Genomic DNA, 15,175 nt, shown 5'->3' with positions numbered 1-15,175 from the left:
GCAGGAAAAAACCTGCAAGTAATGCAACATGCAAGAGCACACTATATTAAAAAAATGTGTGTTGAAGAAAACTTCAGGTGAGTTCCCAATGGATGGCTGCATCCTATTGCATTGCTGTCTGAGCAATAACATAAATGATGCTTTGCTATTTAATAGAGCTGAAAACGGAATAACTGTGGCAGAATTAAGTGGGAGTTGCACCTGGAAAGGCTAGGGCACCCAACTAGTGAAAGCAACAAATGGAGGAAAAAGCCATCCATATTTTCGCTTGTTTTGGAATTACAAACAACTTCTTTTTAAGCAATGTTGCTTAAAATATTAGATTTATATTTAAATACTACAGTACTAGTAAAAACTCTACCATTTATTAATTGTGTTTGAACAATGAGCCAGGATGTCAATTCCTCCAAATTCAAGAAACAGAATATCTACCCGTCATGTGATGACTCAGGCCCAATGTCTTCGCTATTGTATCAAATATAGCTGGGACCAACATTGGTTTCACACCTAAAAGGGATACAGAATGATACAATGATGTTCTCAGCCTTTGTTTCTATGCAGAACCTTCACTTTCAGACTTTACTTCATACAGTGACTCAAAATTGCATATAGCAATTTGACGTATTTACTATTTGCAAGCCACTCTGCATTTACTACCAAAAAGAACCAAACAACTAAAATGTGTTTTTTTTCAGAATCAGTCTTTTACTTGATATGCTAACATACATGTGAACTGGATGCTGCTCATATCCTCCTCCTTCCAGAAACAGGAGGCTGTAATTCCTTCCAGATGCAGTAAGCTAGTAAGTACTCCTATGGGGTAGGACACAATCTGTCACCTTACAGTCCCCAGTTTCAGTTTACATACGGAAGTCATACATTCTAAAACAAGGAAAAGGAAAAAGTACTCCTCTGGACAGCTCTCCCTGCCCACAGGCAGTAATTGACCCACCACTCCTATCCTGCTCAGTGCATTTTTCACAACAGGTGCCTTACACGTTCACCACTACAAGCTATTCCACTGCAAACAGAGCTGGGTAGTGTTCAGACACAGTGTATCCAACAAGTTATTGTCAAAATATAGTCTCATAGTGATCACTGTACATTAGTCTCAAGTATGTCCTCACAGCCTACTGCTAATCTTTAAAAATCAGACAAAGATTTGTTTTGTAACCAACTGAAATGCAAACTTGGCAAGCGGAAAGTAAACAGAGCAAATGCTTTGAAGGGAACTAGGAAGCTGGAAAAGTGAATTGACAGATAACCTTAAGAATCACTTTTCCTCCTAACTGTATATAAAGTAGACTTAAAGGATTAAGGAGACATTTTTTCCTAAAAATCGTTCATGTGATATTCATGGTGATTACTTAGGCATGTTTTCTTTGTAAGTTTTCCAATTCAGAAGTGCTCCTACAATATACTAAATTGAGAGTTTGGCAGTTCATGGGAAAGTTCTTGATTTTTCATTTGTGGACCTAGCAAAGGTTCTCCTGTTGCACTGGCTTTCTATCCTTCCAGCTTTCCCTTCATTTCAAAGGGTATCCCATATGCAACAAGTGGTAGTGTTCTATTTTGCTGGATGGAAAGTTCCTGTTGGAACTGCTAGAACTACTCTCTGTACCTCATTTTACAAGTTTTCATCTGGGCTGTGACACTGTGCATGGAGGCCGTACAAAGGTGTTCTCTCATCTGCCTGAGCACAGAACAGTATCAAAATGCATAGCATTTCAAGATAAATTCTTTTCAGCGACACAAAAACTGAATTCAAACAGGAACACATGAAAAGTATCTTGGAGCAGCCTTACTCTCAGCTACTTCACATATAAAAAAATTGACCTCCCCTCTGAAAGAAAACAGATGGATAAACAGTCCTTTCTCAAAAGGAAGTAAACTGTTTATTTGCTCAGGGGCATATACAATTACCTGTCACAGTCTGTATCAGCCATGAACAATGTCCTTAAACAACCAGTGTGAAAGCTGTATATACTGGGATGAATGCTAAAAAGTTTCTAAAACTTTAGGGAACATGTAGATATGACTAAAAGGCTGAAAATAGTCAGACAATGGGGATAAACCGTGAATACAATTCTCTTATGAGGGTAAATCCAAAATAATTGGTTAGACTAACATGCAGAGTCTTGTGGCTCTAAGTTTAATGACCTCTACAGCACAAATTCCTGTCTCTAAGAATAAATAATGCAAAATCTCATGACTAAGTCACCTTTCTATGGTCTGAGCAGTAAATCCTCATAATTCTACTCTTTACTACGAGATTCACAGTGCTTCTGACAAGAGCAATACAAGCATTACAGGACCTGGACCTAATTCCTAAATGCTCTCACTTCACAGTTTTGTCGCAAATTGTCAAACTGCCCAAAGATTCTTTTTTCCAGTGTTCAAAGAAATCAACCTCCTTACAGCCCAACCTCAGGAACACGAAGACCACCAGAATTCTCTTTAATACTTTTCATATGCAATTTCCTCAACATATATGGGTATATTACTGTACTCTGGTCTTGATAAAAGTCAATCAGGCAATCTTAGATTCCATGGTTATAGCTTTCTCTTCCCAGCTCAGTATTTTCAGTTATTATACTAGGCTAAAAAAATAACCAAATAAAATCTGTACGGTTGTCTCTCTACTTCAAGGTCTCTTTTTAACTGTGCAACAGGGACTCCCACACTCCATCCTTCTAATAGTACCCTAAACACCCCAAAATCCTGAGTAACTGAAGTCCTACCTGACTCTGGAAGATGGAATGATCACCAACCCTAAAACCAGAAAATCTAAGTCAGGTCCACTAAAAGTCCTAAAAACATTAGTATGATCTCTTGACTCTCTGATTTAGGATGTAATAATGTATGTCATAATCACAGTGTTTCCAGTTTGCTACATTAGAGCATCACTTGGCCCCTGTACCATCTGTTACTGAATTTCTTATGGCACAATGGTATGAACCCTAACCAACTGGCTCTGCAGATCAGCCCCACTGGCCTACCAGAGAAATACACCTCAATCGTCCCACTCAACCCTTCCGTTATCCTCTGCATATCTCTGCTCTTGTGGGCAGGGCAGTCCAGAGTTCTCCAAGACACTCTGTAGCCCTGAGAGGACGTCAGGGAGGCAACAAAACCATAATTAGCTCTTTATCTCTTGGACTGGGGATGGCATACCTGGGTCCCTCACAACGTTGTCTTCTTCCCCAAACCTTGTACAAGACATGAAAAAGAACATGCTCTGTAGAAAGCTGGTTTAGCCACTCAGAGGATCTTCGCTTTTTCCATTACTTAAAAAGTCTTTTAACAAAGTTGAAGTATAGACCATCAAAAACTATGAGCAGACAGGGAGATCTGATTTTTTCTTAGCAGCTGTGACAGGTGGCTGCTCATTCCAATCATGTGGTAAACAGGAAAATAAAAGGAAACAAATATTTCTCCTGAGTAAAGCCCAAAATTCTATGATGGCTAAAGTTTCTCAAAAGACACCTCCACTTAAACCCAAAACTACATTTCTAGCTAAAAAAAAATAAATTAGAAATACAGAGACTTTGTAAATGACAAGACTCCATATCTGCTGTCTGATAAGACAAAGTCACCATGAATTTGGGTAAATTGATGTCATTAACTGGTTTCATTAGAAACAAATATCCCACCATACATTGTTGCATCAGAGTCTCTTTTACTACAATGAAAAGTTTTGACAGAAGTTAGAAGTTACTTGGATAAATGCCAGCGCATTCACTTGCATGTATGAAAAAAACCCACAAGTTCTCCCATAGCAAACCTCCCAAACACACAATAAACAAACTGTCCAGAACCACCTATTCATAGAAACAAACGCGTCTGCAGTAGGAACAAATTCATCTGCAAGTAAAATTGGAGTAGACTCAAAGAGCAGAATAAGGTTTCACAGTTAAGCTCTGTGACCTCACAAAGCTAGAATAGGGTAGATACCTTTCAGAAGCACTTTCTTTTGAGGTGCGAACCATGAGACCTCAAAGTTGGCCTTCCTGCTAGGAAACTCATAGGGCAAAGAAACCCTTAAGAGCTACTGTGTTACTCAGAGCAACTTAAATTTATTTAGCAATAGCACTTACACTATGAAGCTTAAACCAACCAGCAGAGTAACTTCAATTCCCTTCGGGAGCCCATAGTTCCTACAGGAAACATCCTCCTTCAACATTCATTATAAAAAGGGATCTCTTCCCGTAGAAAGGAGTTCTTAAATTAACAGCCAATAGAAATATTTGAAGATTTACTGCTGATTTAGACAGGTCAGATCTATTGTCAAGAACAGAGCAGCATCTGCCTTCCTGCTCTTAATCAGCACACTAAAAATATAAATCCTACTTTAGCCCAGAAATTACTTCTGCAGTTGCCTCACACATCTATATCCTTTCCCGTAGATGTCCAGACTGTCCCAACCAGAACCAATTCCTCTTAGTCCTGAAAACGAAAGACACCGAAACCACATGCTTTGTAACCATTTCCTGAAGTGGAAGCTTCAAAATCTGATTTAATGATTTCTTCTCTGAAGACGACATACTTTTTCAAAATTTTGTAGAGACCAGAGTTGTTAACACATAACTAATAATGGCTGGATTTTTACACATGCATCTTATTTTCTTTCAAGGCCTCTGATAATCTCTGTTGGTGTTCTGAGCTGTAGCTGTAGCAAGTAACACTCCCCCCTCCTCAGCCCAGTCTTGGTAAACACCATTGACTGAAATTTAGGCTCTCCTATAGCAGTGTCAGTGTTTGCTGAGGTGCCCCTCAGATGAACTCTGATGAAAAAGATTGTTTAGGCAGAGAAGTGAATGTCCTTTCTTCCGAGAGACAATACTATCAAGGGTGCAGAAGAAAGGCCCTTAAGAATATGTAGAACAGGTTACAGGGATCAAAGTTAGAAAAATAAAAAAATGCAATCTGAAACCACTACAGTTCCAACAGACCAGAACAGGGACATTTTCCTTGAAAAGTAGTAATTTGTAACTTATTCAGATGTCTCAGCCAGGAGTTTCCTCTGCTTATCTGATTCTTCAAGTCTAGAAATTCTACAATGCCCTAACTGAAAATGGATAGCCAATTCTGTTGTAGCCTGTCTGCTCCAAGACCTAGAAACAGAGGGAATTTTTCAAAAACTTCTTAGAAGCATCTATTAACCTGCTGCTGTTCTTTTTGTTTGCACTGGAACATTTTCTTATTATATTTTGCATAACATCTCAACCTGTTGATATTCTTTTATATAGTGTCTGACCACACTTTGACATTCCTAGAAGTTCTGAACAGTCTCAGCTTGTCATAACTTTGTATGTTATGAGTATCATAAAAATAACTAAGAACTGCTCATACAGCGTTTCATCCAGAACACCACAGCCTTATTTAGAGTTTTTTCCCTACAATAAAACAGACAAACAAAAAAAGCCCTAACATGAAGGCTGAATTTTAGGAGACATTTACAATGCCATATATTTGCCTTAGCACTGTCTGACAGAGCATGCAGGGATACTCAGTGTGTCAGATGAAAGCTTCCTTATTTGCTTTTGTTGGCCTAAGGTCACTCGAAAGTTTTCCTATACTGAATAGAAGGGAGGGCAGGGAGAGGCAGAAACGATGGCTGCCTAGATTTACTTGGCTATAAATAACCTACATAACTCAGTTTTTCAGGGAAAGTCTACCTTGTTGCAAATGCAAAGTCCATGACCACTAAGAGTAACATCCTGCTTGTCTTTTCAGAAAATAGTCAACTGTTGAGCAGTCTGACCTCATACACACACAGTTATAATTGAAAGAGACAAAATATGATGGTACTAATTACGGTTCCCTGATAAGAGTTTTCCTCCCTAACAACTATTCATCCAAGTATTTTCAGCTCTATTATGACAAACATAAGTATCAGAGTTCCAAAGAACTATTTAGGTAATACAGATATTTGTATGTCCTGTCTGACTTCATTACACACTCATCTGCAGAACACGCTTAGTAGTTTTGTTCAAGACAGGCTACCTTGGAAATTAACACACAGAAGATGTGCAGTGAAGTTTCATTTCAGACATTTCCAGATTCTATTTGCTTTCCCAAAGGATCTAACTACAAATAATTATTTGGCTGATGACAGGTCAGCTAAGTCCCAGGCAGCCAAACTAATGATATTCTCTTCAATAAAATGTGCTTCAATCAAAATTGCTGTTTTAAAGGAATAAATTATTTCTGTTATTTCTTTCTACCTCCAATTCTTTATAGTACAATGAAGGTAATAACTCATTTGGTATGTACAGAAATGTTATGACAATCAAGATGTGGAGATGAAGACCACGCAGACAGAATAAAATTGTTATTCTTTTAGTAACAGGAGAAACTGCTGACCTACTTAGACTTCTGTTAGAACTAGGATTTGACTCAATTGTCTCTGTGTAAGGCTACTTCATGCTGCAGCAGTTACAAGAGAACTTGAGCCCAATTACATATATTTGTTAATTTTTTTTAATTTCACTTTAAGGTGTGTTATCTTCAGCCCAAAGATACTGGTTAGTTTTAGAATGGCAGCTATGAACAGAGTTATTTTAGAAAGTATGACTGAAAAAGGTTTCTCTCAGTCACAGCCACAGAGAATGGTCCACGTTTGGAGTAGTGCAAATATATTCTGCCAGACAACAATAGATGTCTACAGTATTTTCATCAAAATGTTCCAAACTAGAAAAGTGAAGTGGTTTATGGTTCATTCCACTGATAGGAGAACAGTGTTTATCATTCATCAAATGTAAAAAATTCCCAGTGAAACATCTGAGTACTGCAGAACAGCAGCCAGCTTGCTTTAAGCAGGGTAGTATGCAAAATTTGAGTAAAACCTTTTGCTTGTTGAACCTTCATGCTCAAGGAACGTCCCTGAGATAGCAACGAAGATGCTGTCCTGTTCCCTAATTCCCCCCATCCTATTTGTCCGTAGTGACAGTAGCCTAGGAAGATTGCTTTTCCCAGATTTCTAGACCCAATTACTCAGCTAATGACAAAAGTGACTATTGTTTAGTTATTGCCTATCATTCTTCTATTTAAACATAAGGGTTTAGGGTCCTGTAAAACACATGCAGCTTGAAAGAATGAAAGCTTATTTGTTTTTTTTCCAAACTTAACCTGCACTGGTTTTGGCTCCACAGTTCATTTTAATCTTTCCATTCTGAAGATTTCTTTCTCATGTAATCAAACTTACCATCAAACTAGAAGCTACATCCTCAGTATCAAGCACTACCTACACAACTACACATTACTTTAACAACTTGCTGACTAACCATTCTTCCTGTAGTTTTTGATGCATAACTTCAAATGATACAATAATGGACTGTCCACAGGATTTGTATTTCCACTGTAACTGACATCTCTGCTCCACCTGAAATGCTCAGCAACTGTTACTTTAGAAAGGGTGAGGTCAGACATGCGAATTCAAGGGAGGAGAGCTTTTACACACCTTCAGCTCCTGCTTTTATTTTAATAATAATTTAAAATAAAAAAAATTTAGGAAATTCTTTACCAAGACCACACTGATTCCTTATTCTGCTCTTTAGTTCCTAAGGTATTAAACACAAGCTGAAGTTCCGCACAGCCTAAGTGGAGTTCAGTGAAAAAGAGAGAACCAATTAGAGACACCAGATACTTAGTTACATTAAATCCAGGAAACAGCCTTTGATATTCTAAAGAAAGAGCATTAGACATGGATTTCTACCTGGAAATTGACTCTGTAGACACTAACCATTAGAAGGTGTAATAACATTTGTGACAGGTACACTGGACTGGTATAACAGTGACTGCACCAATTTGTATTAATCTGCTGTCTATACAACAAGGTACTAACTTCAGTGGTGTAATTTAGAAACACTGTGGATAAAATTTCAAAATTGAGATAAAGCTTTACTGGGAAACACTGTTTGGGGAGAGAGCAAAGCAGAAAACAACCGTTCAAAGGAGCACAAGGATTTTTCCATTTCTATGGAGTAGGGAAGAAAGTATTTTTCAAACACTAAGGATTCAGAATTTTCAGAAAATATTCAATGTTCAATATAAGCTAATTTAAAGGATTTTTAAACTTAAGTTTAAAGGCAAGGAAATACTGCTACACATCAACTTCCAACATACTGTGAAGATCTGTTTGGTTTTTAAGATGAAAAATCTCATCATTTGTGTTGTCTTGTTACAGAGTAGCCAACAGTTTTACTTAAGAAAATTCAACAGCTCACAGATTTGCAGCTTTGTCATATGATCTAGTATTTATTTTCAAGATTTATACCTAAAGATATTAAGTCCAGGGAAATTAATTCCTAGTAAGTACTAATAAAAGTATTAGTAAGTACCATTCAAAGTTTCAAGAAAATTTTTAAGCAGAAACAAATGTTCTATAAAAATGAAATGTAAGGAAAACAACTTGCTATCTTCAACTAAAGAAACAGAAATTGTCTCCTTGAAAAACCTGGTCTAAGATTTTAAATTAAGAGCTCCTCTCAAAAAGCATTTTGTGTCTTTCACAGATTACAGTACATAGCTGATGGAATAAATATAAGGAATTATCATAACAATCCTGATATGTGTTTTCTAATCAAGAAAAACTATTGTTATAGATTAAAAATTGTGGAAGTACTGTCAGGGAGATTAAATTACTAAAGGCACCTACACAACTATTTCCTTTGTATATCTCTCTTGCACTACAGGTATTTAAGACAGCACTTATCCCAAGCAAGGTGTTCTAAAACATACCTTACCCACGGCCCAATAAATTAAGCTAAAACTGAAAAACTTAATTGAAATTTATGAGTTACTGCTAACCTGTGTGAATGGCTCTGCCTTCAAGGGAAGGCAAATGTTTGGTGAGTACATTTTTACATTAACATCACAGGAAACTCACAGAAACTCACATCGTAGCAAGATGCATTTCAAATTTACATGACATTTATCTGCCTGAGGTTACCAAAAAGAACATCTAACATACCTTGGCAAAGAAGACTGTGAGGTGTGTTTCACTGCCAAGTATCCAAATGGGAAACTTTGGAGATTTCAAATAGGAGCCAACCTGAAAAGGTACAACAAAATCAGAAAAACAAAGCAAACCCAGAAAAGTCATCTAGTTTCTCAAATTGAAATTTCTCAAATAAAAACCTTATACCAAGAAATTCTGCATCATGACTGGAAGAAACAATATGGACTAGGGTGCACATCAGTTACTTTCAGATGTTCACAGATAAATACATAAAATAATTTAAAAATTTGAATATATTATATTTAGAATACTTTTACATAATAGTAGATTTACAATTTTTACTTATGGCTATTTATCTTAAATGGAAGACAGTGATAGCATAAGAAGAGATTGATAAAACTGCAACATCCACAACAGAAAGGCACTTAGGGACTTCACAGTTTTATAATATACATATACATAACTTGCATTAAGAGGTACTTTAGTAAAAACATAAGCTCCTAACTAGCTATAATAAACTGATGCAACAAAATTCTAATTTAAATAGCATCACACAACATTTACTCAATATAATGCATTCAACAACTTCATCAGGTATCTGTTTCAATGTGGTAATATTCTCAGTTTTAATCTGAACATAATTTGGAAGTTCTTTAAGATGTCCCATTGTACACCGTGGAGCTTTCAGTAATACTCTTTAAAAAGCCCACAACACCTTAATGAAAGAAATTTTCTAAATTATGTAGAAAGCAGCTTACCTTACAATATCTCAGAGATTCCATCAATGTCAAAAAGCCTACTGTTGCCTGCTTGTGTATGCCAAGAAGTTCTGTTCAAACCAAAACAAAATTCATTAAAGAAAAATCTGCAAATCCTATTTTGAGCCATTTTTTCTTACTTTCAAAATTGGTCAAGTAACAACAATTAAGTCATGCAGTTTTAGTAACAATGGCAAATCATCAAGGCAGAGTCAAAAAATGATAATGGTTTAATAAATTCCCTTTATAAAATGACAGCAGCTAAACTGATGGTTTTTAAAGCTTACTGCTGATAGCCTCTCCTCAAAATCTGTTGGATTTAGTAGGTGATGAAGTACTTGCAACTTATACAACAATTATTCTCTGAAAAAAATCTAAGAAAAACAGCTGTCTTGAAAAGGGAAAAGATCCAATATATATATGTATACATGTATTTTTCTTCTTTTTTTTCCCTTCAGAGTTCCTTGTATGTATTTATCTTAATCATTTCACATGCTGAATAATAAAACACAATTTAGCAAATAATAGTTTTGTAAGTAGGAAAACTAATTTGATTTTCTGTACTGACTTCTACTTAATGTAGCATACAGCTCTCACACACAGTTGTCAGGAATAGCTGAAATATTTATGTACTACTGATTGGAAGAGCACTTACAGAGTCTTATTTGAAGCTTTCTAATAGAGAATGAGAAAGTACTTCAAAATTCAAGCTCCAAAACCAATTACAAGGATTTGCAAGAGAAACTCTCGGCTTACATATGTATCATCTCAACAGTTCCAAGTACTGTCTGCTTGGAACAATTCTGCTAGATCCCCAAACATTTCCTAAACAAGAGCAGTACGTATCTGGAAACATACACCATGATCCATTTAACAAGATCTGGATTTGTTTTTCCTTTTCAGTGAACACTGACAGTGTTTTTGAGGGAACTTTAAAATACAAAAGTCTCAACTACATTTTTTAACATCGATTCTTTATGTACAACAGCATAAAACTGTGACATCTTTCTCAGTGGGCTATAGCCTCAGGACCACAGCAAGCAAAAGAAACTGTTCTAAATTTGAATGACTTCCGGACTTGCAGAAATGAACCCTGCATTTCACTGCAACCCACAGCACTAGGCATGGTATGCCACTCTCCCTTCAACTTTGAGTTTACCTCACCAACTCCTTCCTTAGTGTGTCATCTGCACATATAAAAAGGCTCTTTGAAGTGCAGAATTCTTTGATCTGAAACTGTGCTTTCATGGATTAACTTGCTTAGAATGAAAACATTCAGGGGTGCATAGACAATGCTTTGCAGAGCACCATTATCTCACTGACAGAGCTGCATTGCTACTAATTGCCATATGCTGAGACAATTCACCCCTTCTCTGAACCGAGGGCAAGAGAGCTATAGCCCAATTAAACTAGTGAAAGATCCTTCAAACTAGGCAATAGCTATCATACACAAATAGCACATTTATATGTGAAATGAGTGGCAGAAGTAAGCAATAGTACCTTAAAGAAATAATTTTACACATCACATGTATGTCTTAAGAACCATTAAAATCAATGTAAAGTTCAATCTCTTAAACAAAGGCTTCAGATTTAGGGGCTAATGCTTGGAACAGATAGCAAAGTCACATATAAACAATATTTACACGTCAGAAAATTATTCAAAACAATTCTATGATTCTATGATTAAGTATTTCATTCCCCTTACAGACAACTAGATAAGAACTCTGAGACATAACTAGAGAGAGCTGGGATTTTGGCTACAACAGTAGCCACGGAGTGTGGATATCCTGAATAGCTAGTAGTTAAGCTACACAGATTGTGTATCTGGAAGCTATTAGGCTAATTTCAGCTTGTAGTTACTGGAATTAGCCAACAGAGAAGACACACAACCAAAACCCACTCTTGGACGACTTACAAGGGAGACCAGCAGTTGCCCTAAATCAAAGTTCATCCTGTGAATATCCTCACCCCACTAAGAGAAAAGACCCCTGGAAGAGATCTGATAACACCAAAGATCATCTACAAAAATGAATACGCATGCCGTTTGTCAGAAAGTTAGTTTCTCCTTTTTGGAAAAGCGCTTTTGCAAAGTACTCAAATTTCTAAACAGACAGAGAACCGGAGTCTTTAAACCCAAAACTCAGACCCAAACTAACGATGGGTTTAAGATGGGATAGTTCGGTGCCAACTGCATCGGCACAGCGACACCTGCCGGTCACGCCGAACACGCAGATTCTGGCACTGCTCGGAAAGGTAATTCAATTCCAGCACAATCTGCACCCAGAGGAAATTGCTACGCTTCACTTAAAAATGACAGTCCAGAAATAAAAGCAAAAAAATAAATCTATATCCCCGTATCTTAACACTGTGAATCCTCCCTATAAGTGGGCTGTAGAGAGGTGGGGATGGTCTCTCCTGCCATGCCTGCAGTGAGAGAAATAGAGGGAATGGTCTTAAACTGAGACAGGGGAGATTCAGATTGGATCTTAGGAAAAGATTTTTCACAGCTAAGGTGGTCAGGAACTGGAACAGGCTGCCCAGGGAAGTGGTGGAGTCACCATCTCTGGAAGTCTTTTAGAGGTGTCTGGATCTGGCGCTGAGAGATATGGTTAGGGTTTACGGGGTATAGCAGAGTGACAGGTTAATGGTTCAACTCAATGATCTTCAGAGGCCTCCTCCAACCTTGATGATTCTGTGGTTCTATTCTATAATAATTGTAGCAAGGGAAGAGATGAGAATAAGAAAGGTTTGAAGAAGAATATGTAGATAGTCAAAGAAGTGGATTATGTCACTGACATTACCACCAGTGGCCAAGAACAATTCCAGTTACTAACTCCTACCCTATTTGGAAAATATGCAATACTGTAAGAGTCAGAGGTCTGATTACAATCTGCAAGCTACCTGGTAATGTCTCAAGTTTGCAATTCAGTATCTTCTTTGTCATTGCCACAATTACAGACAGTACCTTTAAAATGATTTTAAAATAATCTTAGAGATTAACTTATTAGTTAAAAATTGTTTATCTAAACAGGTGAGTAAGAAGTGACTTTAGATAAGTTCTGAATAAAACTCAGCAAACACATTCTGTCCTTGTTATTTAGACACTTGTAACTCTTCCAGATGAGAAACTCACAGCATTGGCAGGAAAGAAGCTGAAGGCTACGAATAAAGAGACAAAATACATGAGAAATGACCCAAGAAGAAAAGATGACAAAAAGGATTGTTAGAGAAAGGAAATGTTACAATGTATCCAAAATTCAGTCTTGCCTAAGTAGCTGTGAACAGTACTAGCTGCTCTTTAAATTTCTTTTTGATAGAGTACACAAATCACTTAGTAACAGATATGATTATAGATGTCAGGCAATGACTAAGCTGGTTTTGTCTATAATTACCCCAACAGCTTGAAGAAAATGGAGAGCTCCCAACTGTGAAGTCCAATTACTTGACTGGTGAAAAACTAACCGGACACATAACACCAGATCCCTAAGAAGTTCTAAAGCTCATTTTCTCCTCCTCCACTCCCCCTAAAGAGACAGATGCTCCTACAAGAGTTCTGGTTCTGGACTTTTAGGGCAGAATTGACTGAGAACTCAAATACGGAATATTACTGCGTGCAAAGTGAGTTCAGCATTCTCAGAAAAGAAAAAAAATGCCAACTTGGATAACTAAGGAGCAAGGCCTACTGGAAAGATGAACTGAAAGACAAATGAGAGAATGAATACCAAATTTCAAAAAAAGATACACTGAATCGCAGAACAGCAATTTCTCCCAACATAAAGAAAAGGTGCAAGAACAATTCAGATTGTTTGATCACAATCTAAAAATTCAGATTGATAAATCATAATCTGAGTATCAAAAAGGGGAAATTAAATATAGTGAAGAGAAAACATGGATAAAACCAGGAAGGCTAATTACAAGAAATTTCAGTTAGAGATGGGGATAAATAACAATGTTTTTTACACATGCAGGATGAACAAGGGTAGGAATTGACTGATGAAACACAAAATGAAATGATACCAAGAAAAACCATCTCTGCTTCAATTCACAAAAAGGTCTATGATGTCATATACTCAAGATGATTAATGATGAGATAATGGCATTAGCCATAAGAACAAAATTGGCTAAAACCTGTAAATAACAGGGTTGTTAAAGCTTGCAGATCCTAATGAAATTCATCATATAATACCTAAGTAGCTAGACAAAGTAAGTCTCTGAACCACTAATGATTACCTTACCTATCAAAGACACAGTCATCAGAAGACTGGAAAAGGGAAAACTGGGTCCTCAGCCTAACAAAAACAACACAAAAGCTAGAGGGAAAACCCAGGAGAAAGGATGCTTTTAACCTTCAGAAGGTCATGAAAACAAATTAGTAATCAATTTGCATGCACTAGGAAGGACTAAAAAAAAAAAAAAAAGGTAAGAAAAAGGCAGCTGGTATAGGCTCATCAATAATACACTGCAATAATCCAAACACCCTGATAACAAATCTACCAAATAGAGAAAAGTTAGATACAGTATCTAAATGACATTCTCTAAGTCTGATGCAGAAGTACAGCCTGTATGGAATCATAATCAAGTGCAAGTCTAGAAAGTCTCAAAGGAGATTATACTACTACTTCATTGTCAAATCAGAGCATTTCTACTCAGGTCTTTCATGGATCTGTCTCAAACCTTCAAAGTGCCAAGTTAGTATTCTCAGTGATAACTTAGTTGATGGAAAATCCTTATTAAAAACATGCTGATGAACCTGAGATAGACTTTGTAGCCATGGGAGAGAGGATGTGAACACTTCCAGAATTCAAAATGTTTCTGCTTTCAGATCATCTCTATTTGTAAGATGAAATGCAAAAAACACAAAAGCCTTCTAATCCTCTTGGTGAGGCTCCACTGAACTCACTTCACTGTTGGGAAAGGGAAAGTAATTGGATTGGCTAGGCTCTCAAGATAGCATTCAGGTACTCTCAAGTAGGTACTGTCCCTACTTGCGGTTACAGCTGTGAGGATTATCTCTTACTTTCTCAGGCTTGGCAGCATTCCTAGCTGTTTTGTCTCAAACTTGTTTGTCTCACCCTCAAGGACAACTTACCCATGCCATCTGCCAAGCTGAGTTACTCCCTATCTATATATAAGTTACTACTCTCAAGATAGCATTCAGGTACTCTCAAGTAGGTACTGTCCCTACTTGCGGTTACAGCTGTGAGGATTATCTCTTACTTTCTCAGGCTTGGCAGCATTCCTAGCTGTTTTGTCTCAAACTTGTTTGTCTCACCCTCAAGGACAACTTACCCATGCCATCTGCCAAGCTGAGTTACTCCCTATCTATATATAAGTTACTATCTCCAGAGCCTTGCTTGTACACTGCATTCCCAGGTGCGTTCCCAGGACTGTGTCCATGCGTTCCCAGGGGACTGTGTCCTTGCTCTTTTTAGCCTTCCCCAGGTGCATACCCAGG

The 15,175-nt window shown here is 37.2% G+C and overlaps 1 protein-coding gene across 1 annotated transcript in view; it reads right to left on the bottom strand.

The window, feature by feature from the left end:
- The window catches only part of FAM188A (family with sequence similarity 188, member A), a 47,038-nt gene that overhangs the window by 21,207 nt on the left and 10,656 nt on the right, over nucleotides 1–15,175 (bottom strand). Inside the window, exons 9-10 of the mRNA XM_009070996.1 lie at nucleotides 9,721–9,791; nucleotides 8,975–9,055 (exon numbers count right to left, since the gene is read on the bottom strand). Of these exons, the coding sequence (XP_009069244.1) occupies nucleotides 8,975–9,055; nucleotides 9,721–9,791 (152 nt within the window). The remainder of the gene's footprint in view (nucleotides 1–8,974; nucleotides 9,056–9,720; nucleotides 9,792–15,175) is intronic.

Source organism: Acanthisitta chloris, unplaced genomic scaffold (assembly GCF_000695815.1).
Source record: "Acanthisitta chloris isolate BGI_N310 unplaced genomic scaffold, ASM69581v1 scaffold16673, whole genome shotgun sequence".
Lineage (NCBI taxonomy): Eukaryota > Metazoa > Chordata > Aves > Passeriformes > Acanthisittidae > Acanthisitta > Acanthisitta chloris.
This window is presented reverse-complemented; position numbering and strand designations above follow the sequence as displayed.